General features: G+C 36.7%; 2 protein-coding genes and 1 long non-coding RNA gene across 23 annotated transcripts in view; 2 read left to right on the top strand and 1 right to left on the bottom strand.

The window, feature by feature from the left end:
* Nucleotides 1-25,968, top strand: part of LOC6580662 (heterogeneous nuclear ribonucleoprotein L-like) — a 153,556-nt gene that overhangs the window by 30,186 nt on the left and 97,402 nt on the right. For all 19 annotated transcript variants that reach the window (XM_015164363.3, XM_015164362.3, XM_044011255.1 and 16 more), the window contains one exon: nt 10,731-10,868. In XM_015164363.3, coding sequence (XP_015019849.1) covers nt 10,731-10,868 — 138 coding nt within the window. The remainder of the gene's footprint in view (nt 1-10,730; nt 10,869-25,968) is intronic.
* Nucleotides 9,195-10,628, top strand: LOC116804138. Its single transcript, XR_004364191.2, has 2 exons — nt 9,195-10,319; nt 10,386-10,628. It is a non-coding gene; the product is annotated as an uncharacterized LOC116804138 (long non-coding RNA).
* On the bottom strand, nt 18,237-22,861 carry LOC6580663 (tubulin polyglutamylase TTLL13P). 3 transcript variants are annotated; one of them, XR_001449302.3, is made up of 6 exons: nt 22,658-22,861; nt 21,914-22,602; nt 21,706-21,859; nt 19,481-21,259; nt 18,885-19,154; nt 18,237-18,826 (listed from the first exon to the last, which is right to left on the bottom strand). XR_001449302.3 is itself a non-coding variant. In XM_002006447.4 (5 exons), exons 2-5 carry the CDS (start codon nt 22,600-22,602, stop codon nt 19,386-19,388), a joined length of 2,643 nt encoding a protein of 880 aa, XP_002006483.2. In that variant the 5' UTR covers nt 22,658-22,861; the 3' UTR covers nt 19,038-19,385. The 3 variants fall into 3 exon arrangements, 1 of the variants encoding a protein (XP_002006483.2); XR_001449303.3 differs by having other exon boundaries at nt 18,237-18,758; XM_002006447.4 differs by lacking the exon at nt 18,237-18,826 and having other exon boundaries at nt 19,038-19,406.

Genomic DNA, 25,968 nt, shown 5'->3' with positions numbered 1-25,968 from the left:
TCAGTTCTTAGTTTTATTTTATATATTTGCTCAAATATTTATTCCAATTGTCAACAAAATAGAGCGAATATTTTTGAGGCATTGACGTAGAAATGCTAAAAAAAGAAACCGAAAGTAAAAGAAAATTCATCTTGTAGCTGAAAACACCTTGAGTTCAACAGCAGCTATAACAGCAACCACAACAACAACAACAACAACAACAACAACCACCACAGTGACAACAATTGCAACAACAAACAAAGAGAAAACAAGCCTCAGCACAAATTTGTGATCGAGGGAGAGAGGTCAGGTGTGTCAGCCTCTGTTTGGCTGCTGCTTTCCCACACATGACAGTCAAACAGATTGTGTGAAAATCTGTCAGATTAGCTGCATTTCCACTTTTCCACAACAATTTTCCAACACACTCGGCAATAAATTATGTTGTTTTTTTTTCGAGTATTTTAATTGGATTTAATTTTAATGATATGTTAGGCCCAATAACTAAGTCAATTTGATAATTCAGCCAGCAGCTACTTTCATATTAAATCAATATGCTCAACCACACACACACATGCACCCACACGCTCACAGTTTTATGCTCATTTAAAAGCATTTTCCATAAATAAAAATTGTGAAAATCATAAAGCAAAACCAACAGACGAATTAGTAAAGATTTTTTTTTGTTCACATGAAACGCGGGCGCGTAAATTACGCGCAAAGCCAAAAGTCAAGAAGAAGAGATGGATGTATATACATACATACATATATGTCATATATACATACATACATGTATGTCAATATGTATTTATATGTACGTACGCAAAATGAAAATTGTTTTATGTTGCGACAGAGTTTTCCACATAAATTACATGAGCAGACAGAGATACAGACAGAGACAGAGCTAGACTGAGGGAAAGGGATAGAGTAAGGGATAAAGACTGTTGTCATAAGTGATCAACGCTTGCTTTGCCGCTGGCTCTGTCTATATAGAGACAACGCTCTCATATGCGGTCTGTCTGTCTGCTGCTGCTTTTTCGGCTGCTGCTGCTGCTGCTGGGCACGTCAAGCAAACTGACATCAAAATGACGAAAACGCAAATCAACAGCAAACAACAAATAGAACAAAAACAACAAAAACTGGAAAATAGTGTACAAAGTAAAGCAAAGAAGATTTTTTGTTGAAAAGATGGATGGATTTATGGTCAGGGCATGGCTCGGTTGCTGGGTGGGTGGTTGGGCTTGTCTGCGGCATGGCGAGACCACAAATACATATATATATATATATATATATATACTTAAACTGGTCTTCCTCTTCCTCATCTATATGTATGCAGCATGTAAAAACATTTTTCTTGATTTTGTGTGTCGTTTTTTTTCTGTGGTCTCCCGCCTGCGGTCAAGGGGTTAAGTTATGCCCTGTAATTGAGTGACCTTTTTGGCAAAAGGGTCTCGCCTGGCTTTGTTTATATTAATGAGCCGAACGGCTAGAGAGGGCCTGCCAGATGGGCGGCTTGCTTTAACAATTTCTCTTATCTTTGATTATAAATATCTGTTGTTATTCTCTTTCCTCTTTTTTTTTGGGTTTAGTTTAGTTTTATTCTCTTGTCATTTTCACATGTGCTGCTGGAAAAACATTTAATTTTCTTGTAGTTTTTTCTTTCTTTCGATATTTAACTTATATTTTTACTGTCTTACAAGTATTTGAAAATTGAAAAATTAAATTTACTGCAATTTTAGCTAAATTCACTTTGCTTAAAGTTGAGTTGGATTTGGTTCAATAATTCTTGTTTTAGCTTTGAAAACTTTTGACTCTATTCTCTCTCTTATTGCTTGCTCTCTTTTTTACTCTCACTCTTAAAGAACTTTTTCCATTCGAACTGTCATTTTTAAAGCCCGAATTCAAGATTTTCACATGTAATCACATTGATATCATTCTCTCCACCCCACTCTCTTGCTCTTCACTGTAAATCCCTCTGCTTGGAATTGTGTTCATTCTTCATTTGGCACAACTCGCGTAAACCTCTTCATCAATAGACGGCGGATTAACCCGTCACATAAATCCCAATTGCGGCTCGCCCCGAGACAATCTAAAGCTCTGCACGCCTTTTGCTCGTAAGAAAAAGTGTCGGCAATCTGTGAACTCTAATTGAAAATCATTGAAAAGCCAAACACAAACAACACACACACACACACATACACACGTAAGCACACACACATACACACACACTCGCGAAAATCTATTGATGCCAGACAGCTGAAGAGTAGATAGTGAGATGGAGACAAAACAACTACGACGCGAGCAAATAAAAAAAATACAAAAAAAAAAAAAAAAATCAAACGTTGAACTAATGACAATTTTCAATGCTTCACGCGTTGCTGTGGGGTAACGTAACCACGCCGCCCTCTGCAACGCCCCCATGCTGTGACTAATGAGCATTGCCGACTTAGATAAGAAGTGAAACGGCCGGAACAGAACGCTGCTAGCTAGGCTGGGTGGTAGCGGGGCGAGGGTGTAGGAGGCGTGGCAGTTGTTACCAAGTAGCACCAAAAAGATTTGTGCCAAATGGCGAGAAAGAGATAGAAACTAAAAGAAAGACAAATACAAAGGCAAAGACACTACAGAACATGAAAGAAAATTGATATAGAAGTTTTCATACCCTCGAAGGGCAAAATACTTGAGGCTAGAAATCTTGTAAGTGAAACTCTTCATGGTGATATTTTTACGAAAGTTCTATCATCGGTGAATATAAGATTCTTGTTGATAATATTAATATTTTTATGTGGAAGGATGAAAGGCGTAAATGCTAAGATTAGTTATTCCGTCTCTAAACAACAAGTTTTTGAATTTGTCTATTTATTATCCCAACAAGCAAATAAGAGAGTTTTGTATTAATATAAACTTTAATTACTGCTTAACGAATGTAAAATTTACTAATTTACGGACTAATCCTCAATGGGGCCCTAGGCAATCATCAATTTGAAGCCCCTTTTTACGTTCGTTCCCTTCATTTTTCGACTCTTTCATTTCTTTGGGTCACCTAAAATCGAGGGCCCCGGGCAACTGCCTATTTTACCTACATATCAATGTAAAAAACATTCTTTAATTTTCATATAAGCTTTTTTATATTTCTATATTTTCTAATTATATTGAATATGTAAAATATATAGAACATTTGCAACATTATCTTAAAATATTTAAACAAAATGTTGTATTCATAAAGCAGTTTTATGCAATCATAAACACATACTTTATGTTTGGTATATATAGATAGCAACTACTATCAAAGCTTAGTGATTCCAATGGCAAATGATACGAAATAAACGATGCGCCTAATTGCAGTTCAAGTTCTGCTGTAATTCGCAGCTACAATTTTCAATTGAGACTTCAGAAATGGCATGACACGATGCTGCGCGGTAATATATATACTTAAAGTGATCGCATATGGGAATTGCAACTAGAAATATATGACTGTACTATATAATCTTGACTACATTCAATTATGCACTGCACTTTGCGTGACCGAAATATAACTAGACCTAAATAAATGGGTAATGTGTGGTATACTGATAGATTGATATATATCTACATGGCATAGATATATAGTCTAGTAGAGTGTATACTATATATATGTATATATTTCGTGATATTGTACTTATGTCATTGATGAGGCCGCGGGCCAATTTGCTCTGACGTGTTTTTGCTGCTGCTATTGGTCAAATACAGGCATCTATATACACACACACATACACAAACACTCACACAATCACACACAGACTTAAACAGTTTGCACAAGTGAATGAGCCGCGATGAGCAATGGCAATAGAATGCCAAAAAAATACGAAAATGTTTTTGAACTCTAAATAGATATTGTTTAAAAGGTTTGCTGTTATTTTATTTTGCTCAGATCTCTTTTGCCGTGCTCTCTATAAATGATTGATTGAGACAGCATATTGTAGTAGCCTTTGCTGATGTCTCTATGACTTACATACATGCATTTTTCCATTATCTTGTAAGAATTCGGGCATTGTATCTCGCTCGCTCTCTTTTTCTCTCTTTTGCTCTGCATGTGTGTGTGTGTGTGTGTGTGTGTGTTTGCTGGCCTGCTGCCACTTGACTTGAACTTTTTGATGTTTTTACTTGGGCACAAAATGCAAAGACTTGGCCAAATACAGTTGCCCAACAACAACAACAACAACAACAACAACAACATGTACAAAAAAAACAAGTAAGAATGCTCCAGTCGAGACTGCTCGACTAGGAGATACCCTGAACCCTCCAAACTGATATTCTAATCATTCTGGACTTCTTTTATACACACATACATACACATGCATGTATAAGCACGCGCTCTGCAAACTGCGCAGCTAGCAGCGGCTGCGCTTAGGCTGCACTGCAGTGTGGGCAATATTATGAGAATTTATTTGTTGAATAATTTCTTTTGTAGACATACGATCATAATGAAACTTTTAGAGCGTAATCATATAGCTAAAATGTGTGTCCATTCCAAAGCACAAGTCTCTAGTACTTGAAATGCGTTTTTTACAAATTGGGGGCGAAGGGGGCGTGGTATCCAAAATCTGTAAATTACAAAATCTTTGTATCGATTAACTTTATATACAACGCAAATTTGAAGTCTCCAGGTCTAAAAATGTTCAAATTAAGCTGAAAAAACAATGTCGATTTTTCGATTATTCTCGATAAAAAAGTTATCGGACGAGTTATCGAAAAAATAAAGCAAACTTGTACTGCCTATGGTATACACGAGTATGCATGCCAAATTTCAGCTCTCTAGCTCTTATATCTTCTGAGATCCTTTTGCTCATACGGACGGACGGACGGACGGACAGACGGACAGGGCTATATCGACTCAGCTCGTCGTCCTGATCAAAAATATATATACTTTATGGGGTCTGCGATGACTCCTTCTGCCTGTTACATACTTTTCACAAAACCATTATACCCTGATTTCCCATTTTCAATGGGTTCAGGGTATAAAAACTCTCGGGTCCAACCAGGCGCTCTTGTCGCTCACTCAACTGCAGCATTTAATTTCATTGTTGTTGTTGTTGCTGCTGCTGGTTGTTGTTGTTGTTTTTGTAGCGGCTGCTGTGTTTTAATTAAATTTCGCAATGCAAACGTTGAAGAAAACATTTTGTAAATTGCATTTCATGTGCAATTCTCGTTCGACATTTGCCGGCCTCGTCTCGCGGGCTCTTACAGAGTGTGATGGCCTGAGGCGTGGCGTGGCGGGGTGGGGCGGTGCGTTGCATGCAGCGTCTGTTGGCAAAATACAGTGCAACTAATTGCGAGTAACAAATGCCGCCTCGTGTGTCGCTGTCGCTGTCGCCGTCGGCGCACGCAGCTCTAGCCAAAAAAAAAAAACCTAACGAAAAAGAAAAAATAAAAAACATTATTTGCATTCGTAAATATGTTGCATTTGTGGGCCGACGTTGAAGGGCAGCAGCATGTGCCTAGCATGCGGCTAGGGCCGCATTAGCGTCACTCAGTCAGTCAGTCACTCTGTCAGTCAATCATTCAGTCAGTCAGTCATTTATTGAGACAGTCGTCAGCAGCCGTCCCTTGGCAGCCTGGCCGCAGTAGAGCTCAATTTGCTTTTGCCGCACGCCCTAATGAGCTGCGATTTTTAATGCAACTTTTGTTTATGGCTAGAAAGTTGAAAGCAAATTGAATTTAAAGGGTTTTTAAAGTTTGCAAATAATTGCTTTCTTACAAATGTACTATATTAAAGAAGACATTTCATTTTTATAATATATAATATAATTGTTTCTTAACATTTTAAGTTAATAAAATTACATTAAATTAGTTAAAAAAGCAAATTTAGATTTGATTTTGAATGAAGGATTTAAATATTAAAATTTTTTGTTTGTCAAGAAAAAATTTGAGTTTTCTTGAGTTATGGATTTATATATTTATAAACTTTAGTTTTCACATATTGAAAATAATTTATAATTATTGATAAAAGAAAAACTTTTGACCATTTAATTTAACATTTAAATATTAAAATTGTTTGTTTGTCTAGAAAAAATTTGACTTTTCTTGAGTTATGGACTTATATATTTATAAACTTTAGTTTTCATATATATATATATTTTTTTTTATTTTATTTTATTTTTTTTGTACCTAAATTTTATTTCATTCATAATTTGATAAGCAGAACAGCGATCTGAAAGAAACTGAGCTAAAAGAAAAACAACTTCCTCAACATAAAAAAATAATTCAGTCTTCTAATTCTTCGTACTCCCTGCTAAACTCCCTATAAATTCACCTACATTAACTCGAATATTTCAGGCTTATTTTCTTACACCTGCTTATTAAATATGAATTTTCTTTTCTTTTTTTTCTCTCGACTAATCATCAAACAAATTTTCTCACATTTCTCTCTCGGCAAGTCTTCAACAATTATCGGCTGAACTACAAATCAGGAGACTAGGGATCTGCATAGACTCAAGTCGATTTGATGAATGTCAATTCATCAGTCGGCACTGACAGAATGATAGATTGACTCTCTGGCCATATATCTTTAGCTATTTATATTGCCACGAATCTTTATCTGAGATTTCGCAACTTGCAACTCGACGCAGCTTTTTTATTTCATTTATTTATTTCTTTTATTTTCTTTTGCTGTGTGAAATTTCTTGGCAAAGCATTTTGTAAATGTATCTGTATCTGTATCTGTATCTTTAGCCCGTCGCTTGTATCTGTATCTTTTGGCTGTGTCGCCGCACTTTTCTTGTTTTATTTCATTTTGATTTTTTGTTGTTGCTGACCATTTGATCAACTGTGAGTGCAAATCTTTTTTAGCTCGATGCAAAACTTATTTGTGATTTGCTTGCCGCAACGATGGGCGCTGACGCGTCTATCTGTCTGTCCGTCTATCCGTCCGGTCTGTCGGTATAGTCCCTAGCGAATAGTTCGTGGGTAATTCATCTTCATTTCGTTGCGGTTCGAGTTGAAATGCGCCGTGGTATGCAGCCGCACGGCTATTTTCAAATCGTTCGCGCCGTTGTGCCAGAAATGTTTCAAATGCTTTTTCTGAAGGAAAGAAAAAGCAAATCGAAGCTAAACTAAAATACGAATAGAACTATTCGTTTCACAAGAGACACGGAGAGAGAGAGAGAGAGAGAGAGAGTAGAGGAAAAAACAAAATAAATTAAAATTTGAAATCATTTTCCACTTATTTTTTTTCTGTTACTAGGTTGCCATGCACTTAAGCCTAAACCCGGCCAGGCATACATCCATCAATCATTTCACTTACAGCCTCCACTTTGTGATGCTCTGCTTTTTTCTCTTTCGCTCTCTCTCTCTGGTTGGGTTTTTGTTGTTGTAATTTAATCAACAGTTTCCAGTGTCGTCAGCTCTTCCTTGCGGGTGGGCGTTGAATATATGATCTTTATTATTATTAAAGGCAAATTTGACAGAAAACAAATGTTTTTGTAGTCTCTCTCTCGCCTTGAGGTTTTCCTCGCATACAAATGGTGCGTCAAAGCTGTTGAGATATTTGGTCGTCGTCGTCGCCGTTGTCTCCTGTTATTTTTTTCGTTTCCTCATTCGTTTTCTTCTTTGGTTGGTGTTTTTGATTGAAAACCCTCACAAGCTGCTAGGCTGCTTGTTGGATTATGTTACAAGGTAAATACACAATTTTGTCGGCACTTGAGGCCACTGTGGGAAAAGGCAATAGATAATGTGTGGAAATATTGAGAATTGCTAATGATAGTTCGTTCTGCTGTGCGGCACATGATAAACTCTTTGTACTTGAGATATTTAAGACAGATGTCGTTAACCCTGTGAGATCAGTTGAAACTTGAGAAAGTTCTGGGGAAACGACAACTGCAACTGCATCTAAATTTATAGCAAAACTCAAACAAGGAACTGATCTAAATACTTTCGCACCTTCTCACTATATATGTATATAGAGCTGTCATAGCTGTCACGATGTCAATCACTTAAGCAATTTATAGCCAGCTCGTGACCTTAAGATAGCCTGCCCCCACCTGCAGAGTGTCAATTGTCGCTCGTCAACCCTTTGGGTGCTAAGTACGCGTCACTGCTGCAGCCAACAGGCAACAGCGATCCATTAACCTAATTGTAAAACCCGGCTAAAAACGAGAGAAAAAAAACAAAACAAAAACAAAGCTCAAGTCTGAGATACTTAACTGCGGCAGATAAAAATAAAATGAGGAAAGGGTTAAGTGTGAGCGACTCGAGTTGTGGCGGGAATGTTGTGAAAAATGCAGCAAATTAAATTATATATATACTTATATATATATATATATAATAAAACCGTAAACAGAGAAAAGACACGTGAAAGTGCGGCAGCAAAATTCTCAGCAGCAGCAGCGGCAGCCGCAGTAGCAGCAAAATGGTGTGGGAAAGTTAATCATGGCAAACGCTAATTAGTTAATGAATTGCAGCTCAAGGAGACAGACACACGCAGCGAAAGTTATGCAAGAATTGCAAAAGAGAAATGAAGTCAATTAGAGTGAAGAGACAGAGAAAGAGAGAGAGAGAGAGCTATGATAGGAATAATATAGAGTGATATATAGTGAGAGGGAGTGAGAGATGTAGCATTCAGAGAGAGAGAACGTGAAAGATATAGGAAATAGAAAGAGAAGGAAAGACATCAGAAGTGGACAGGGAGAGAGAGAAATCAGATAGAAAGCCAGAAAGAGATGGAAGGCAGGGATGGCAAATAGAATTTCAGAGAGGTTGATAAATATATCAAATGGATATAGACTTATTGAAGAGTTTTGTAAATGTTTTTATTTATTATATATGAAATTAGATGTCACTTTTTTAAATTCCTATATAATTTGTTTAAAAATGTAACATTTTCAAACATTTTATATAATTTGCATATTTTCGTTCAATATTTTGACTTGAGCTTTGAAATGTAAAGGACTACAAAGATTTCAGTTATTAATAGTCTGATGCATATATAATTTATTCAAAGACCAAGTTCGTCTCCACTTATATAGTTAATTTGGATATGTCCAAGATCGAATCAGCTTTCCTTCATTTTACATGCAAATATTTGTGTATTATATTTTTAGTATTTTTTCATAAATTTCTACCTTGAATAACTAAAGAGTATATTAATTTTAATATTAATAATTTTTATATTAATAATTTTAATATTAATAATTTTAATATTAATAATTTTAATATTAATATTCATTTATTCTGTTAATTAAACAAAATAAATGAATATTCTCTTTAAATTATAGAAATTAATCTAGCCACTTGATGGGTCTACAATCAATGCAATCAGCAGGCAATTTTAAGTAGTTGATAGTACACAATACACAAGTTCAGATACTGATTAAAAGTTATAGAGTATGCAAAAATTCCAAATATACATGTTTCGATGCTTCGTTGTCATCATTTCCTGGCATATGCCCTACTTAATTAGCGCAAATATCGGCGCATGTCTGGCATTTTGATGTCAAGTCTATGAGGCTAAAGCGAACTCCAGGCTGCTTCCCGCCCGCCAGCTCCCACCTGTCTATAATGTGCTGCCTATCTCTCTCTCTCTCTCTCTTTGTCTCTCTGTCTTTCTCGTCATGCATGTGCAACAATATTTTTCTCACCTGAATGTGTGACGCCTTACCTGCCCCTCCGCAATCATCCGCTTGGCCCATCATGAGCGTTGATTGACATTTGAACGTGACATGAACATGTTTTACCTAAATTCCGCAATTATTTATAGAGTCCCTCGAAACAAATTATGCTAAGAGAATTTACCTACTTTTGTTGTTGTTGTATTTTCTTTGTATTTGTTTTATTTTTTTAAGTATTTTGTTGACAGCGTCAATTAACGTGAAAACGTATGCAAAAAAAGTGAAGATTTTTTATTATTTTGACTTGAATTTTTTTCGCAAATAAACGAACGTCATTAGAGCCAGGCAAAACGAGAAACTGAAAAATCAATTGCATTTTGGGGCTATTGGAAACGGTTGTGCACAACAATTTGACAGGCAGTTTGACATGTGGTCTGCCAGCTAATGGCCAAAGACTTTTAATTAGTGCATTGATTTTTTAGCTATACAAACACAGAGAGAAAGAGAGCGGTGAAAAGGAAGAGGAGAGATACAGAAAGAAATGTATATTATGTTTAGCTAAAAATTTCAGCTTGTGAAAATATTTTCTTCTTTCAATCTCGAATGCTTCGATTTAGAATTCACTTTTTAAAAACATTTTCAAGCGTAAAATTTCGAATTTTTCACTAGCTTTGCGACGTGCATTTCTTTGCATATATAGAGAGCTTTTTATACTCGATTATCAAGTATATAAAATCTAGAGATGGTGTCCTGTATACTGTGGTAAATAATACATTGAACAAATGAAGCGCTGTGAAATTTCTAACTAATTAAAAAAATCATTTGTAGCGCTCGCGCCTATGCGGAACAGTTGAAAATTATTGGCAACAAATTGTATGAAATTATAAATGAGAATAATTTTGATAGTACGCTATTGAAGTCCTCGGTGTTTTTTGTTTTGGGTATCTTGCTGACCAGAGAATTCATAGAGCATAATACATTAATTTAGCTGCATCTTTGTATTAGTTTCTTTTAAAATTGTGTAACTGTCCAAAATGATTTGTGTAAAGTAAAAATGTAAATGTAAAAATATGTAAATGTCTTTTTATTTAACAACTATAAACACAAAAAAAATACACCTGACAAATACGTTGATATCTGACTATATAAAAATATATATATTACTCTTTACAGTCCACACAAAATCAGAGTCAGCAGCAAGCACTACTGAACAAGTCAAACGACGACCTAAGGAGAAAGCGTCCTGAGACTACACGGCCAAATCACATTCTACTCTTCACTATCATAAATCCTTTCTATCCCATCACAGTTGTAAGTACACACCAAAATTATTATATACATATATACAGATAACTATATATATATATAGATAGTTAGATAGATATACATATACATATAGATGGATGTACATAAATTTTACTTTCATCCAATGAACTTCTTTCGCCTGCTTGTTATCATCTTTATTGTTGTTGCTTATTTTTGGCCAGAGCCTTAAATCGCACGATATTTTATATGCCCTGTAATCGAGTGTGCGACGTGAGAGTCTATATTAAATTGAAGGGGATTTAGTTGAAATATATATCGGAAAATGCAGAAAAAGCTTGGGGTTTAAGGGGTTTTATAAACATTACATATACATACATATTTATATTGAGTATACAAATCTGATATTAAATGGAAATGTAAATTATAGTAAATTATATTTTGTTATATTATATTATATTTAATTTTTTTTAATTTTTTATAGTTTTAATTTTTATTATATTTACTTTTATTTATATATCTTTATTTGAATTTCATTATTTTTTTTTTTTTAATTTTATTTATTTATATTTTTAAAATTTTATTTTAGTTTTTTTTAAATTAATTTTTGTTTTGTTATTTATTTTATTTTATTTGCTTCTGATATTTTGTTTGTCTTTGCAATGTTTTATTTAAAAAAAATTTATTTGCTTTATGTGTTTTATTTTAATTTATTATATTAAATTATTATTCACGTTCTATATTTTTGAGTATTTTATAGACAGGGTGTTTTCAAGTCGCCTATTCTTTATATATACATTTTTTAAGCTACTTTGTAGTAAAGTTTTTTGGCAAGGCGATGAAAATACCTAAATCCATGGCAATTTGTTGTGAGTGGCTGCAAAAACTTGTCACACACTTGAGCAGAGCTCAACAAGAAGCATCTATATATAAGTATACATAGATGGTATAAATATATATATATATATATATATGTGTGTATGGTTATGTGTATGTGGATGTGGCTTGTGGTGTGACAACAGTTATTTGCCACACTGCACTATGGGGAATTTTGCCGTTTTTCGGGTATTTAGTCATTTTTGCGAAGTATGAAAATTTATAATTTTTTTATGTTAACATCTTAATAAAACTCCAAACTTTAAGGTACTGTACCCAAAATGTTGAATAACAGTCCACTGTTAAGCCTAACAGCTGTTAAAGTCAGCTGTTATCTTCGAAAAGCATTTGCCTTCAGCTTACAATTTGTGTTAGCCGATTTTCAAATCATCGTTATTCAATGACCAGACATTATTTTTGAGAAATTTAAAAAGGATATGAATTTTTAGGGCTTCTACTATGCGTTGGCTTAAAAACCAATTGATGTTTGAACTTATTTTAATCATTTATTGTATAATTAGCAAATGTTGTCAAATTTCATTTCTTGTAAATAAAATTAAACTTTGCAAAGACATATAAAACAGCCACCAGGGCGCACCAGTGTAATTCCAATTGCATGTTATAGAGTAATCAATTGGGATCTTAGTGCCTTTGTCTCAATGTGCACTTTTGCGCACAACCGGCGCAAATCAATTTTTAGCAGGTGACTATGAGCTGACCTGTGTGATATTTGGCTCAATGAAAAAGGCAACTCTAACCAAGAAATAGTAATTGTGATTTTGAAACTAAATAAGACTAATATTGATTCAACTTATAAATGATATTAAAAAAGCAAAAGCCGCTTTTTTTGCCAAAATATAAATTACAAATGGAAGAAATGCAGCAGGAACAAAAACTAGCTGACAACTATGAATGACTGCCTATGACAGCAAATGTTTATAAAAATAATTGTTCATTTGAGGCAGATTATGGAAAGTACTGTTCATCCTGTAGGCTTTTTTGGTAAGGAAGCGTCTGATTTGCCCAACCAGGTCTATAAATCAGACTAATTTCATCATGCATGAGAGCATGAGAGCAGAATCCATAATTTCGCTGATGGTTTTTAACAATGGATACATCTGATCAGATTATTTCTTCGGCAAATCTTTAGAAAAGAGTTTGAAAGCATAAAGGTCGCTGTCTAAGGAAGTTGTACGTATTGTATTATGTAAAGTTGAAGGCACAATTAAATCAGTTGAAGAACCCGAATTTTTTTAGCGGATCAATATTTCTGGCTGATTTGGAACTCGAAACTGAAGAAAACTAATTTCGATTTTATGAAAGTTCGATTGTTTTCAATTAAAATTATTATTTTAAAGTATGAACAAGCAAAATTCTTAAAAAAAAAAAAAAATTTTTAATACAAAATTTTAATAAATTTTTTTTGGGTGGGCGGTGACACGCCCATTTTTCTAAAATATATTTCTGATGGTATACATATTAATAATACAAAAACCGGATCAAAAAATCTGGCTTAGTTTTTAAGTTATTAATTAATACCCGATAATTTGGATTTTTCCCCATAGTGCACTGTTGCCTCACTGCGTGTGCTGTGTGTTAGCTGAGTGTTGGCAGCTGAAAGGCGGCGGTTCGGTTTGCTGTTAGTTTTTCTAGAGGATTTTCATTGGTGTCTTTTGTGGAACACTTGATGTTGCTTGCTTAGTGGCTTTTGTGGCCAGATATGCTGCATATACATACATATATGTACGTATATATATGTGTTACTTTTTAGCCATAACACTGGACACAAAATGTGTGACATATTAAAGCGCCAACAAATATGGCTCAAACACTCACAGATTTTGTTTGTGTGTGTGTTTAGCTGAGTGTTTAGCCAGAGTGCATTGTTAGACGTGCAACAACCTACAGCAGCAGCAGCAGCAGCAGCAGCCCAGTTGCACCAACAATATCAACAGCAATTACAAAAAAACAATGCAACAAAAGTGCATAAAAAATGCATGAAGAACTCAAGTGTTTGCCGTGCTGCAACACAGTTACAGATGCAAAAACAAATACTGCTGCAGATACATTTAAGAAATGTTAGAAGAGAGTCCTCTTCGAAACGAATTTTAAATGCCCTGTAAATGCAGTTAGAATATAATAATAAATTAATGTAATGATATAAAATTAATTATATCACTTTGTACATCATTTGTATGGGTTTCTAATGATTATAACAAATTGCTTTACATGTGTAATTATATAAGATAAAATGCATTGAAATGCAGCTCTATATTTTGAGAATATATAGGGTATACACGTGTTTATACAATATTTAAGTCGTTAAACAAAGATCAACCAGGAAGTTAGTATTTTTTTTTTTCTATTTCTAAAAATATTATAAATACTTCACTTTTGATACTCCGACGCGCTTTGACCATTATGCCCAAACACAGCCAGTTTACAGGGTATATATGCCACGCACACATGTGTTTTGGCCCGCACTGACACAGTTTATTGTCTTTTTTAGCAAAGGCAAAACATTTGGCGGCACAACACAAACAACAACAGCAGCAGCAGCAGTAGCAGAAAAAAAAGAAACTAACATCAACAACAAATGCGGAAATGTTTTTTTTTTTCGCTCAGTGCATGTGTATTTGTGTGTACGTGTGTGAGCTTGGCAATTGTATTTTCCAACACTTGAGCCGAGCGTAGTGGCACATAAAATCCTGTGAAGTGGAAAACATGCAGCATAAAAGCGCTGAAAAACTGTAAAACTGCAAATTATTTGTGCCAGTCGTCAGTTGTGAACATACATGTATATATGTGTATATAGACGTGCATGTATGTGTGTGTATGTGGTACACATGTGGCTATACAGCGAGGGATATTGCTGGGGATATAGAGCACTACTGGCTGGCTACAGTTGGGCCAGACATGTTAATTCGCATGCAACAAAAGCAAGAGCTCTGTCGCAGCTTTACCAAATTTACCCCCTGCCACGCCCTCTCGCCCTGATTCAACTGGCTGTCTGACTGACTGACTTTTAGCCGGGCGCTATTTTGGTCCTTACAGATTTTGATGTTGCTGTCGTTGCTGTTGCCGTTGTTGTTGTTGCCGTTAAGTCCGACTTGCAGGATTTATATACGCCTAGCTTCTTTTTTTTTTTTTTTTTTCTCAATGCAACTTCTGCTTCTGCTGTCCCGTATACTGCTGTCTGGCATAAATCTTTTGTTGATTTAAGTCATCGCCGTGGGATTCGGAGAGCTGCTGGCTGACTGGCTGGCTGGGATGGCTGGCTGGCTTGTAGATCTGTCTTCCCGTCGGGGCCTATCCTTTATATGCACTCCAGCTGCGAGTGTTTGTCATGGAATTAAGCAATTCCTTTTTCGCCTTTATGGCACAAATTAAAAGGCTTTCTGCAGCTGAAGTCAACTTCACGCCCCCACTCAACCAAATTTTTATGCATATCTCACTCTCTCTTTCTCTCACTCCCTCCTTCCCTTTTCGTATGCATTTCGCTGTGTCGTAATGTTGTCCCAGTGCAAATGAAGATTAAGTGCACATTATGCTTTATGACTGATAAGCGGAAAGTACAAGGAATACATATATATATCTTATATGAGCTGAACGTGTGCTGCAGATATTGTGCAGGAGGTGAAGCATCAATAAATATACGCGCATAAAGTGCATCAACATGTTTACGACTTGAGTAATTGTTAATGAAATGATGGGGTCGTCATTATACGAGTAGTTTCTCACAGAGCAAAATATATGTTTAGTGTGTGTTTAATAGAAACTCATTTTCACTTTTTATTAGGAGCACGTTTTAATAGCAACAGATCGCTATAAAATTTATCATATATATATATCACGAGTTTTAACCGAGTACAAATCAGTGAGTGAGATGCATTTCATAGTTCAATCAATGTACAACAATAACCAACAAAGTTAAACCAATTTGCTGGCCTCTTAGCCAAGTTACGTTAGTTAGTTACTTTGCTGGATCGATTTAAATTAAAAATTTCAAGTATTTGCCCAGCCTAAACAATGTGCGAAACCACTTTAAAATTAATACCCTTAATGTGATTGAAGTTTTTCGTATATGTTTTCGTTTTTGTTTCTGTTTTCTTTGCACAATTTCAAATTGAGACATTTCCGAATTCTAAAGAACTTTCGAAAACTTGCAAAGTAGGCAGGAAGTTTGAGCATCGTAGACTGACTTAGCCGAACTAATCGCAAGCTAAACGACCCCTAATAGCAGCCTCAACTTTTGTCAACAATGTAGACAGACACACACACACACACACACACGCGCACGCACACCCGAAAAAAAAAGAAAGAACACTTAGTGTACTATGAGCTAAACTTTTGCCATTGCAATGCTTCAGTCATTTCCGCAGCTTTGTTATAGATGGAGTGAATGAGAGAGGGAGCAGGAGTCGGGACCAAAGAATAGATGGTAGGAATTTTAAGAGCTTATCAGGGAATAAAACGACAACTGTGTGGGCGCTACACAACGCAAGGGAAATGGATGAGAAGCACGAGAAGTAGAAGAAGGAGGAGGCTGGTTCGCAGATAAGATTAAAAACTTTTTAATAAGACGACACTAAAAGCATCAAACGGAAAATTTTTGCTGCATATGTGGAAAAGTGCAGGCCAAAGTTTTCAAGCCGGCAAGAGCACGACTTGAACTTTAAGCTGATCTCAGAACAACAGAAGACAATCATGATGATGTAGATGATGTGGATGATGACGACGACTATGTGTAAGAAGAAGCTGTATAGAATGCAATAAAAGTATTAGCAGCAGGCGCAACAATGTTCAATCAAATATTAAGCGAGCTCCATGCGCCACAGCTGCCACAATACGTTGCAGAAGTATGGCAGGCAGACGGTCTTTCGCTTAGAGCTCGGCATATGTAAAACCCTCTTTCGAATGGCTTATCAGGGCGCTGTGCTCGACTTTGTTGGCCGAAAGGCAGTCAGCCAGCCAGTCAGCCAGGCCAGGCAGGCCAGGCAGGCAGGCAGTCAGCCATAAGCCAAAAGACAGCCTGACTCTGGCTGCTGTGACTGCTGCTGCACAATTTTCAATATGTGACACATGGCTGGAAAGGCAGCTGCAGCAGCAGAAGCAGCGGCATCCACAATGGCAGTTGCAGCTGCGAAATGCAAAGGTTTTTCCGTTGGGGATGCACGACTAGCAGATGCCGAGAGTCTTGGATATTTAGTTGCTATAAATATAGACAATTGAATATACGAAATATTGAAGTTTCAGAGATATGAATTATTTTTATAGTACGAATGGTGCTAGATACATGTATATAATATATATAGAAATATAATATATAAATTTAACATATTTATTTTTAAAGACTGTCAAGCTTAAAGCTCAGCTCAGTTTTTAAAGTGCCCAATGCCTAAACCATCTTGTGGCTTTATAATCGCTTCAAAAGTATTAGAAAATGTAGTTATGATATATTCTATATACAGTAGAATCCCGATAAATCGAAATGACAAGGGGACGATTTTCTTTCGACTTACACAGAAATTCAAATTATCGAGAATTATTAAAAACAAATTTCTTTCAGGGAATAGACTATTCTTTTCGATTTATCGGGACTTTTGATTTAGCGGGGTACAATTTATGGAGACTCGACTGTACAATATAAATGTTATTTGCTCTTTTCTTTCTATTCTCCTAATCTTAACTTAAATTATAAATTTACTATTATTATATAATTACATAGGCTAATCACAGATTAGATTTCCATTTATAATTCATGTATAGATTTATCGTTTATTTCAATTAAAATTGTAGCCATAGTAAAGATGCATTCACAGCTTAAATCGTCTTGTCTGTTCAGGCATTTATATAATTTCTTGCCTTAAATTTGCTTTCCGCTGCCTGTATCATACGCCTGCACGAAAAGAGAATGCCCCTACTACGCCCATTTTTAAAGCATATACAAAACAGAAAGGGAACGCAGGACATGCGTTGACGTCTAAAGCCAAAGCCAAAGCTATAGGACATAGACCATAGAGCATAAGCCCCTAGTAGACCAAAGGCAGGTCCTTTGGCTTGGCAGCAGCAGCAGCCGCCTCCTCCGTTGCCATCGTCTAGTGAAAAACTGCGATGGCTGTTTTGCATATGGCGGCAGCAACGGCAGCTAAAAGCGTAGCCAACTGCAGTTTTCAATAATGCAAGTTTGAAGACTGCGCCAGGCTCCGACCCGCTCAAGCCCCAAGCCCCAAGTTTAGCTAGCGTATTGTGTTGCATTTTGTTTATGGATGCTAGAGCAGCATCAAAGCGCAAGGATGTTGGCAGCTGAGAGTTATCTAGAGGGAATGGCTTCGTTGGGGTTAGGAGAAGTTTTGCATGGTTTGTCTTTGACAAATCATGGCAGGTGGATGGGGTAGTGGGGGAGGCTTTCATGCTTATGAACTGCTTGCAAAAGAAGTTTATGAAAATTGTATTTTCCCGTTTGCGATTGCAATCAATATCAGATGTCGAGGCAGCTCGAATAGAACAAGCGAGTAAGCTAAATAATTCTTAAAGACATTTCCGAAATAGATCTGTTTATTTATAATTTTGCTTATATAAATTTAATGCTTTCGATGCTTAACATAACTATTGAATGCCTTTGTGTATACATGAATTGTAGTTTATTGCTTGGGGTTTCATTTACAATTATTTGCTTCGTTTCGGGCACTCAGAGATGTCACTAATTTCGATTTCATCGGGCGTCACATTTGCGCTGCTTTAGTTAATACGACACAATTAATTTGATTTATGTATATACCAAAATATTCTGTACTCTGATATCTTCCGAAATGCTAGTTGAGTCTCCAGAAGAGAAGCACATGAAAATGAAAGATTTTCATGTTGGTTTTTGTTTTCGTGACAGATTTTTTTTTTGGGTTTAAATCCATATTTTATGTTACAATTTCGAATTTTTGCGGCAAACTTACACTTAAAATTTAAGTTTATTTAAAAGACTATGGTCTTTGAAGGTTTCAATAACGACGAGGTACGTTTCGGGTTTTCCCACATAGTAGTAACTGTACTTGCTCGTTGGTGATGCTGATGATGATGATGGCGTTCAGATTTATGCGATAAAGAAGATTCGGAAATTACTTTTCAATGCAGATCTTGAAGATATGCAATTGAATGGGGTTTGGTTAGAATGCTGCGGGCTGAGGCACTTACCAACTCTCTCTGTCTCTCACTGTCTCCCTCTGTTTTTCGGATATGTCTCATTCAAATGCAATTTCAATTTCAAATATTCTTCATTCAATTCATTGTCACCAACATACTTTCCTTAGCCTTTTCCTTATCAGTATTATTATTGTATTTGTTATATGAATTATAAATATTTTTATTGTTCATTTGATGGCGCAGTATTGAATACAGAAGATTTGGAAATAGTCTAATATCATTTTTGGTTAGATCACCGCGCTCGTACATTTCATGGAACAGCTAAGAAAATAGCTCGAAATTAGTTAACATTGAACAGTAATCATCTTTTTTGAACTACTATATCAGTATTGTTGAAATCGTATCGATCAGTCAACGAAGTACATTGGACTCATATAGCGATATGTTAAAATACATACGATCGAAAATTCTCAAGACTGGATCAAAAACTACGTAACTACGAACTTGACATGTATCGAACTCAACTAGCAAAGTCTAGTTTAACAAATGCGCCTATGATATAGTAGTTCTTATCTGTTAGAAATCAAGAGGAACAAGTGATCTTAAAGGGAACTGCCATTCCGTGCGATACAAATTCATTTACTTACCACCTCCTTAAACATGCTGTTCTTGACAGCCATTTCGCGCTCTGATCGCCACTCAAAGTGCTGCTGATTGTCCGATTCGTCGATGGGTTCGGGCAGCCAGTCAACATTTTGATCGCTGTACTTGCTGAATGTGAGCTCCTGGTAGGACTGTAGCTCGACTTGGTTAAAGGCATTCAGCTTGGACTCAAACTCGGTTAGTTGGCATGGCATTTGCACAACATTACTGCACATTTGCGAGGTGGCGGAGGTTTGAGGCTTGGAGCTGCCCGCCAGCAGGCGCGCAGTAGCCACAATGCTATGCTTGGCCAGGAACTCGGCGTCGAGGCGGGACTCACGCTCCAGGCGACGCGATCGTTTGATTCGTTGCTGCAGTTTGCGATGCTTGGCGCGTCGGCTTGACTTGGCGTTGGGCACGTGGATGCGTTTGATGCGGCTGGGCGAGATCTCAGGCAAAGCTTTGCGACGTTTGAGCTCGCTTGTATCGGTTGATTCGTTTGAATCCGTTGGTTTTCTTCTGAACTGCCTCGAAGAATGCCTCGAGGACGGCCTCGGGGATCTCCTTGAGGACTGCGTCGAGGAGTCCCTCGATGGCTGCCTCGAGGATTTCCTAGAGTTCTCTCGATGCTTGCGCCTCTTGACCTCCGTCCGTTCCGGCGTATTGAGCATCTGCCATAAGCCCACCTTCTCTTTACCCTCCGTCCGCTTCAACATCTTGGCCTTCTGCAGCTGTATGTCCTTGATTATGGCCAGTGTTTGCATGCGTTTCTCTTTGAGCAGTTGCTTGTTCAGAAGAGGTATCCGATTGTCGTTGCGGAGCTGCAGCTGCTCATTCAGCTGACAGTGCTCGTCCTGCAATTGGCTTTGGAGATGCTCCTGCCTCAAATGCTCACGAGTGACTTGATGGCGACTAGTGCTGGCTGTGTTGTCCTTGAACATGGGTATATCCTTGTATTGATTGTAGAACTTGAAGTAGTAACTGACCCGATTAGTGTCGGTGGGCGGCATTATGCGCCTGTAGTTGCCCAAATGGCTTTCCTCCCAGGCAATTTGCTGGGCCAGAGCGCCCAGAGAGCACACTGGATTCTCGTCGGCGCCACCGGCTGGTCGCTGTCCTGACCCGTCCTTGGGCGGAGTGACCACACGGCGTCGATGCATCTGCCTCATCAGACGATCACGAAGCAGCGCACGATCCTCGCGGATGATCTCCTCCTTGTCGACCAGGGGCATGCTGATCAGGTTCAAAGTGTCGCGTATCAGTGGACGCTTTACTTCGAAGTCAACCGGCTCTCCGCCCGCCAAACTGGGCGTATGATTCACCTCCAGAATGTACGGCTTAAGCTTCCAATCGACGAGTATGTCGAAGCCCAATAGCTGAAAGCAGGCCTGTATCTTATCGTGCTTCGGGAAGCAGATGTGATAATTGTGCTTCAGCACTGGCCAAGCGCTGATCACGGTCTTGATGATCGCATCGTCCACCGTCGCCCAGAACTCATCCACATTGTAATGGTGATCGGCGAGCCACTTGTTATATGCACTCAATTTCCGTTTGGAGCCCTTGTCATTGCCAGTGCCTGCATCATAGTTGCAGCTGCGGCGATTCACACAATAGTTGGTCAGGTGCATGAACATATTGTTGCTGTTGCCCAACGCCGGCGGCTTGTATTTATGGGTTGCAAAACGAGCCAGGCCCTCGTTGTAGACAAAGATGCGGAGCGGATCCACTGAAGTGACCAGCGTATAAACACGCAAATCAAACTTAAAGCCATCGATGAGGAGGGGCTAAAGAAGGGGGAAATAGTTGAGAATTAGAATATAAATTTTATTGATAAAATGGATTAAGTAATTAAATGATAAAATGATATAATGAGAATGAAATGAAAAAGGGAGAACAGAGAGACAACTAAATAAAGCTAAAATGGAAAAGATATGAATAAATAAAATTTATGTTAAATATAAAGAGCTAAAAACAAAGAAAGACAGATAAATAGAGAGAGAGAGAGAGAGAGAGAGAGAGAGTAATTAGGGAAGGAGAAAAAAGAGGGACACAGAGAGAGATATAATGAGTGGGAGAGAGAGAGAGATAGAGAGATATTCGTCTGGTCCTCAGACAAAGTTTTATAAGCAAACTTATATACACATAATGACTTCCAGATATAACGACGAACCCTTGAGCATGTCGTTATAATCGGATACTAATGTAGATGAAACTGGGTTCCTATACTCACCTTTTCAATGTACGTCTGGCAGATCAGTTTCTCCTGTCTGCCCACCGTGCGCAGATTGTTGGTTAGCCAAATACCACGCCCCTGCCCCGATGAGTAGGGTTTGAGTATAAACGTGCGCTTGTGCTTGCTAGCATAGACAGCCACATCGTAGGTGCTGAAAGGAAAATGTTAGCCGAGCAACGGGATCGATTTGGTATTCAACACTTACTCTGTGGGCAGTAGCCAGGTCTTGGGAAATATGCGATAGTCGCCTGGATACATTTTGAGCATGCGATTCAGATTACGCGATAGTAGATCCTTGCGGCAGATTTCCATCATGCCGGGGAAATGGTTGATTTGCTGAAATCGCTTCATACTCTTCAGTAGATCGAAATGGGGCGTATTATCGCACCATTGAACATTCCACAGGCGATGCTCTGGCACGTGGGTGAGGCCCAGACCCTTCGATACCTTGGCAATCAGTGGAAAGTGGGTGTGCTCGACACAAATGCTGAGCCGTATGCCGCGCACCAGGCGCTTCACATCGGGCGCATCCAGTTTCAGCCGCGGTTCATGCAACACATTGTGACAGGTAGGTGCTCGTAGCTTCTTTGCATTTTCATTCACCTGCGAAAAGTCGTCCTCGTCCTCGGAGAGCAGCAAGTAGGGACTGCCTCGATCGTCTGGCATATAGCCACTATCGACCGGCCGCCATTCGGCTGGCGCTCTGACATATCCACGGACTCTTGGGTCTATGTAAGATTTGGCTATGGGCGATTTCACTGATGCGGGTCCTTTGGTGGTTTCGGGATTCCGGAAGTTTTTCCGGGGCTTAGGTATTAGCTTTGTGATATCAAAGTGACGTGTGCATGGATTGGGAACCTTCTTAGACCTAAAATTTTTTTTTAATGTAGTCATCTAAGGTGCTTATTAGTTGGACGATGTCACAATGCGTTCATCTCTCATATATTACCGTTGCCTGGGAATTGATAAAAAGCAAAAAGATTGCGAGTACCTAAAAAATTTTGACAATCAAACGGCTGACATTGAATGCAAATGAATTAAATTTTGTAATTTTTTTTATTCTATACACTTTTCATATCCATAAACATTTCCCAAAAATATGTTATGGCATTTGTTCTGAATTTACGACTGATTAAAAAAGAATGTGTATAACACATAGTGTTATGTCTTTTTGTTAAGATTATTATATTATTTCTACTTTATTGTCAAAGTCTTTGATTTCTGGTTTTCTCAAATTAAAAAGTTTTTTTTTTTTTTTTTTTTTTTTTTTTAATTTTTGTATAGTTATATTTTAGATTAAAAATATAGTTCAAATGTGCTTATCTCATAATTTTAAATGTTTCATGATGCTTTAAAATAATTTTAATGCGTAATTTTATCTTAAGAATAATAAACTAATTTCTATTTGCCTTAAATTAATCAAAACATCTGAAATGTTAATGGACATTTTGATGGGAAATATATTGCCTCATTAAAAAGCATATTGGACAAACAAATTTCACGATTTATAATATAAATAAATATCTAAGTGATTTTTTATGAATTATTTATTTTATATATTCATCATCAGCCACATACGAAAATTCGAAAGGAAGAATATTTATGTATATACATACATATGTCAAAAATTATATATTATATTAATTATTATTTAATTTTTGTTAATATTTAATGAGAATGATTTTTAGGAATATTCTCTCTAATTTTGTAGAAGATATTTTGTGCTCAATGTCAGCTTTAATAGCATTTTCATGATCTTATATCATATGATCAAACCCGAATATGAACTTGGCCAACGCCTGTGTTTACCTTGCCCTTGTCAGCTGGCATCGCATCACATCGCGCAGCCACCTGTCGCATTTGGCTTCAGTGTCAAAGCCAAGCCACAGAAGGCGAGTTATGTAATAGCGCGATGTTAGCTGATATGCGAGCTGAGGCATGAGCTGAGCCATGATTAGGCAAGATGTTGATCGTTGAGCACATAGAGTGCCTCATTAACCGCAGTTTAATCAAGTTTTAGACTTTTGCGGTTATTAGTTCAGGCAGTTGTGGTAGTAGAGCAGCCAGCTATCCATCTACATGACGAACAAATATTTGTTGTTTTTGTATGCTTGGTTAACTAAGTTACAACAACAACAATAACCATTTTTTGTAACCCTCTAACAATTGGCTTACACTACTGACACCACATTACCCCGTGTCACTGGCTGCAGGCTATTGCAGTTGCCTTTTGGCCGCTTTATTGTTAATTGTGATTGCTGCTGTATCACATTACAAGCGTCTATCTCATTTTGCATTTCGGTTAGCTTCGGAAAGTGGCTTAGCTGCTAGATATGTATGTACATATATATCTATATATCTCGTTTTTGGTGCATGGCAAACGGAGCGTGTAATTTGTCAAGTTTATTTGGTTGAGCGACGTTCTATTTTTTTTTTTTTTTTTTTATGCTTTATTTTGACTGCTTTCTCGTTCTCCCTATCTGTGTGTTTTTTTTTTTTTTTTTTGGCACGCCCTCTTTAGCTCACTAATTGGCTGCCCAGTTTCGCTTAGCTATTGTTGTTGTTGTTGTCGTTTTCTATTTGTTTTTGTATTGTTGCTAATTATGCGCGCTTTGTCTTTGTACATTTTTTGGTAAACAGAAAGAAAGAGTGTTGGCTACTTTTAGCTCTTTTAAATATTAATGATAGTGCACGCACAGATGCGAGCGGCTGTTGACATGAATAAGGATAAAGCGTGTCTGGCAGGCGAACGAACAAATAGATAAGCGACAGAGAAACGTCGAGAAAATAACGATTAACAAACTGAAAGTGCTGCCGAGTGAGTGGTGCGAGAGTGCATAAGTGCTGCTGGCGCTGGGGGCGGGGACGTCTATAGTTGGTTAAGCTGAACATTTTAGCTAAATTGAAAAAGTTTCTCTATTGTTGATATGCTAAAAGTATATTTTTAGCTGCAGAAAATCTGCTATGGGTAGAGTCTGAAAAAGAAATGCATTTAATAAATACAAATTTTGTATATAATTTAATATAACTTTTAAATGAGATCGTTCGTTTTATATAAATGAAATATCTTAATATAATTTATTGTTTAATTTTATATATATATTTTTTTTATTATTTTTTTTTAGCATGATAATATTATATGTATATATAAATATTTAATTTTATTTATTTTATGATAAAATTTAGCCAGCAAATACCGACAAAATCTATTCTCTTATAGTACATTTTTATAATAAAATCGACTTCAATATTTTTCTATAAATTATATTGATATTACAAAAAAAATTAGACCTTTTTCAATATTTTAATATATATATTTTAAAAATATATACCTGAGTTCGACTTGTCTATAATTTATAAATTTCATTTAAAAATATGTGACATTGAACTTAATTTCGAAACCATAACAAAGCCTCCTTTTTATATATCATATGCATTCATTCAATAACTGATCTATATAATTTCATTTGTCAGCCATAACAAAAACTTATTTAGTTTAATTATAAATCACATTTTCTTCTTTAATAAAATTTTAATGCTTTTCTGTCATCTAATTGGCTCAAGCGATAAGCGCAAATGAATTAAAATATAATAAAATTCATACCAATTATTTATAATAATAACTTGTTCATCGCAGTGCGCATCAATTTTTTTCAAGTGTATTTGTTGCAGCTTGTTAAATATTAAATGAACTACCTTTTTAATCAAGTGGGAGCAACAAAAATGTGTATGAAATAAGCTTATGCCAAAGTGCATTAAAAATTTACAGGTGTGCACATTTAATTTTCAGCTGCAAGCAAAAGCGAAAAATCAGAAATAAAGGAACGCAAAGGAAACAAAAAAAAAATATATATTTATATAAAAAGGAAGAGTCGAAAAAAGGCTGGCCGAAACGGAAATCTCTCGCGTAATAATAAAAAATTTAACACAAAGCAAACAAAACTGGCAAGAAAGAGAGCAAAGGCTGCAAGCGAGATAGACATATTTAATATATTAGCTATAGTGAGCAAGAGAGAGATAGAGAGAGAAAGAGAGGGAGAGCTGAGCACATAAAAAATGGGCTCATAAAATTGCACTTTGATAAAAAAAAAAAGAAACAGTGGGCAGAAATGGAACATAAATTACAATTTGTGTATGTGGTGTATGGATGTGTGAGTAGCTGTGTATGTGTGCATATTTGTATGTGTGTGTGGTAGCTGCTAAAATCCTTTCTATTTATATGCGCCAGCGGCAAATGCTCAATCTCTAGCTTCGTTTTCC

This window comes from Drosophila mojavensis, unplaced genomic scaffold (assembly GCF_018153725.1).
Source record: "Drosophila mojavensis isolate 15081-1352.22 unplaced genomic scaffold, ASM1815372v1 contig_81, whole genome shotgun sequence".
Taxonomy (NCBI): Eukaryota; Metazoa; Arthropoda; class Insecta; order Diptera; family Drosophilidae; genus Drosophila; species Drosophila mojavensis.
This window is presented reverse-complemented; position numbering and strand designations above follow the sequence as displayed.

Coding starts and splice junctions, on each gene's coding strand:
- LOC6580663 (XM_002006447.4), bottom strand. CDS start 22,602: ATGACTACATTAAAAAAAAATTTTAGGTCTAAGAAGGTTCCCAATCCA. Junction 21,860..21,913: donor ACCTGGCTACTGCCCACAGA/GTAAGTGTTGAA, acceptor TTTTCCTTTCAG/CACCTACGATGTGGCTGTCT. Junction 19,407..19,480: donor ACAGCATGTTTAAGGAGGTG/GTAAGTAAATGA, acceptor GATTTCTAACAG/ATAAGAACTACTATATCATA.